This window comes from Carlito syrichta, unplaced genomic scaffold (genome assembly GCF_000164805.1).
Source record: "Carlito syrichta isolate Samal-C Ts95f unplaced genomic scaffold, Tarsius_syrichta-2.0.1 Scaffold196865, whole genome shotgun sequence".
NCBI classification, from domain to species: Eukaryota; Metazoa; Chordata; class Mammalia; order Primates; family Tarsiidae; genus Carlito; species Carlito syrichta.
This window is the reverse complement of record NW_007140961.1, coordinates 2,939-7,332: the sequence shown is the minus strand read 5'-3', so window position 1 is coordinate 7,332 and position 4,394 is coordinate 2,939. Positions and strand designations below refer to the sequence as shown.

The window sequence follows — 4,394 nt, the reverse complement described above, 5'->3', positions numbered from 1 at the left end:
CTCAAAGGGAAATGTTTTTTGTGTGTGAAAGGGATGAACAACACTGGCAGAAGCACTAAAAGGCATCATAATTAAATCATTCAAAAACTGTTTTGAGCAGTGAAAAAACTCATATAGGTTTATTGCATTAAACTCAGAGTAAACTGAAGATGACTGAAATTGAACATGTAAATTAAATACATAAATTTTTCATAAATAAATTCTGGGTTATGGGAATACTCCCTCATCCACAGTATCAGAAATAAAAGGAAATGATTTCTCACTGATGCCACTGAAATTCAGAAGAAGTTCTAGAGGGACCCTGATATTATTCAATGTTACCTACAGCTGCTCAGGTATCTATGAGGCTCTTGTCTGAGCATCTAGTAAGTGAATTGGAAACAAATGCTGGGGCTCTCATGTTCTGAAAACCACAGTAAAATTCCCAAATAATCTGTTTTTGTCAAAGTTGTTCTTCTCTGTGACTAATTCAGTATATTCTGAAGTTAGAATCTTGCAAATACAGAAAAGCTTTTCTCTTCCCAACTTTGCAACCCAATAAAAAAAAGAAACAAGTCACCAAAATGGAGATTATAATATTAATTCTTTTAGTGATGAGAAAATGTTAATAATAGAACTGTGTTCAATAGCATCGCTGTGTCCAAATTCAGAACACACAGTATGATCTTGGGAGCAATCACTCTCAAGGGAGGTTCCCACATAGGAAAACAACCATATCTGTACAGTTGCACGTGAGGTGTACATAATCAATTCCTATCTAGATTCAGCAGAAGAAGCAGCTTTTCTCCTATTGTGGGAAGTAAAGAAATTATGCTTGGCAAATAACAACCTACTAAACTTTGCTGTACATGATCAGAAATAAAAAATATGAGAAAATATGATCTTACCCTAGCTTTAACAATTCCTCAAGAAAAAGGCAGTTCTGTGTGAGACCACCCTCAGAATTAAAGTGTGATTCAATAAGGATTAATGTAGTTTCCGCAATTATTTTCAGAGTACATTCATTATTCTATATGCCATCCGCGAGTATAAAAAATGTTTTAATGTTTAAAAATTCATAATCAGTGTTGTTTTCCTAAAAAATTACCTCCCATGTCTCCAACAACAGGCAGCCGCATGGACCAGGAACTCAGTGCACATCTCTGACATCAATCACCTAGTTTGTAAAAAGTCGTATATTCTGGGAGCAGTCCCCTCAAAAACATAACTGAATAAAGTTAATATTACTAAGGTATATGTACAGCTGGTACGCACAGGTTGTTCTTAATGGGAAATCATCGCTCAGGGAGGTAAGAGTAGACGTGTCAGACATTTTAGGATCAACAGGTAATTAAGAAGCATCAACTTCCTCTCTACATTCTTCTTCTCTGGTTTACAGACTTGTGTCTTGGACTGAGTGTTCACAGCCTCACCTTCCCTTCTGTCTCATCTTCTACATCCAGTAGTGACACCTGACTGAGGGGGTATCTGAGACTCTTTCCTTCTATTGTAACGAACTTTTCTAATCCAGTGGTATGTACAGAATCATAAACATAGAGAGATCTCAGGAGAAACAGATGCAGAGGAAGTCGTACCACTGACAGGAAAACAGCCCTTAACCTCCCTCTGAATCCTCCCGTGGGGTGGCCCCATGTAGTGTGAATCCTGCTCAGCCTTCACTTTGGTGTTCCAGGGAAGTTTTTGTCAGGGCTCTAAGGATATTTACTCTCTGTGTCTCTTGCACAGAAATAGACACCTATGTCCTCCACTTGCAGGTTGTTCATTTGCAGATAAAACATGTTCTTGGCGTTGTCTCTGGAAGTGGTGAACAGGCCCTTCACAGAGTCCACGTAGTTTGTGCTACCACCACTTTGATTCATGTTTGAGATCCACTCCAGCCCCTTTTCTGCAGCCTGGCGAATCCAATGCATCCAGAAGCTACTGAAGGCGAACTCGGAGGCCACACAGGAGAGTCTTAGGGATCCCCCAGGCTGGACCAAGCCTCCCCCAGACGCCACCAGTTGTACCTCACACTGGACACCTGCAAACACAAAGACATCCTGGTCATAAATAGCCACATATGTCCATTGTTTCTCTCACTTACATCTTCTCACACATTAAATAGCTCTAGGTCTCCATGAATCACCTTTCAAAAGAGCAATAAAGTAAACCCAGTGGAGTCCAAAGTCCATGGTGATTCGTCTGTTTTCAGTGTTGATCCCTATATGAAAACAACTGAGAAGCCCAGGCCTAGGGCTTCTCTCCCAGAGCTACAGGTTCAGAGTTAGACTAGCTTTTATCTGCAGAGCAATGACCTTATTTGCATGCCTCCTCCTATATAACAAGTTCTAGATTGTGTAGCCTCGGATAGAGCATTGTCCAGAGAATATATGTGACCTTGGAGATTTTTATGAAAGGATAGCATTTGGGCAATATGATCTCTCATTATTATATCATGCATTCATAAACACATGGCATCTATTTTTAAAATTTTTATTTTCAGTTTTCTGAATACAATGATTCTACAAGACACTCACATAAGTAATGTAAACAGCACCAATCATTTTAGTTTACTATTATATTTGCATGGAAAGCATGGCATATATTATAAATAATAAATTTATGCATAGGTGTGACATTACAAACAGAAACACATATCTTCAGAGTTCACACAAGGTACAGGTGAGACTGGGTACTTTGGCATATGCTACTCATCACTGGACCCAATTGCTCTCTGACCCCACCCTAGCACGAGTGGGACAAGCATGGTGATGTGTGCAGAACACTCTTCCTGTAATGAGAATATAGTGTAATTTGTGTGCACTCTTGTGTTTACCGAAATTATGGGAAGAAAATCTTGGTGTGACGTAGGTGTATTTATATGAATCTCAGGAATTTCTTATCTTAATGTCTGTCTCTGTTAGTTACTTCAGGTTAGGTTCTTTACTTGTTTATTTATCATGGTTTTATTTAATAATTATTGGTATAAAATAAACATGACATAACTGCTAAAGTGCACATTTAGATAAGTACTGACACGTGCTCAGTTGGGCTTTCAACATAACGTTCATTATAATGAACAAATTTATCAGTTAATTATTTTTCTTGTTCAGTTGTAATACCTCCCTCCCAGTATTTCCTATTCCCACCGTGTCCTAATTCAGCTTTTGACCTTTATTTAAAACTAGTTTTCATTTTACATTTTCTAAATTTATAACAGTATAATACATAGCATGTTGTTTATTTGTGTTTTTCACTCAGCCCAGTCATGTGTAAATAAACAAACTTTGCTTATCAAGTACGTATTGAATATCAAAACTGTTAGCATTAAAATCAATGAAGACTCCACTATCACTATTTGTTTAATTAAAAACTCTTCAATATTTGTATTTTTTTCAATTTCTGAGTATTATTAATGAATCTAATATATTTGGATATATAGAAATCCAATAACTTTCATTATTTGCCTTAACCCAATATCAAAATTTTAAAAATGAAATTTAGAAAATGTTATTGATTACATCAATGTTATAAGACAAACAATAGTTCTAAAATCTGATGAGAGGAAAAGAATTGGAGAACAGAAAATAGACTGTTTCTGGGCCATAGAGCACAAAATGTCATGTGAACTAGTAAATGATTAAATTAGGCACAACATTTAATTTCTTAAAATGACATTGTTATGGAATTGGAGTTGAAATTATCAGAGGACACGCATTTGGAATATTTTTATTTTTGTTTAAGTCTTTTACTCCAGGATTAAGAACACATAACAAAAGATGCATTTCCCATGTGAAGATTCTGTCTGGGTTCAAAGAACAGAAACCATGGAGGAAAACTATCCAAACTGGTGAGTCACCAATATACCTCCAATTAATTAGCTGTCACCAATATACCTCCAATTAATTAACTGCAGGGTAAAAGCACTTAATCTGTAAGACCTTCATTCTCAGTGGCTGAATTGTGTGTACACATGGAGAGTCATCTCTTGGATGCGTTTTCCTGTACTTGTGTATCATGTTCACACTCATTCTCTGAAATTCAGATTCCCAGTACCCCAGTTGTCTACCTACCTTCAGGATTTCCTTTATAAGCACAGATATCTGATATGAAGTTTCTCATTATAAAGCTATGTGAAAGCCTAGACTCACCCCTTCTTTTTCAATTTGGCCATATTTCCCTTTTCACTTAGAGGTATCCTCTCAGTTTCTTAAAATACCTACAGACCCATTAGTGTCATCAGTAGTTCTTGTGAAACACATCATTTAAATATTTTCCTATTGTTAGCACGGGAAACACAACCGTGACGTGAAAAGAACCTACAACAAATGCAGGGTAAGGGAGAAAGGCACCAAATCTATATCCAGATTCATCTTCCTTCTCTTACTTCTGGAATATTAGTCTTATCCTGCAGG

The 4,394-nt window shown here is 36.8% G+C and overlaps 1 gene segment (V, D, J or C); it reads right to left on the bottom strand.

The window, feature by feature from the left end:
• Positions 1-1,691: 1,691 nt before the first annotated feature.
• Positions 1,692-2,171, bottom strand: LOC103253057. The segment is given in 2 exon segments: positions 1,692-2,020; positions 2,126-2,171. Coding segments are annotated over 2 exon segments (375 nt in total).
• Between the last annotated feature and the right edge of the window lie 2,223 nt (positions 2,172-4,394).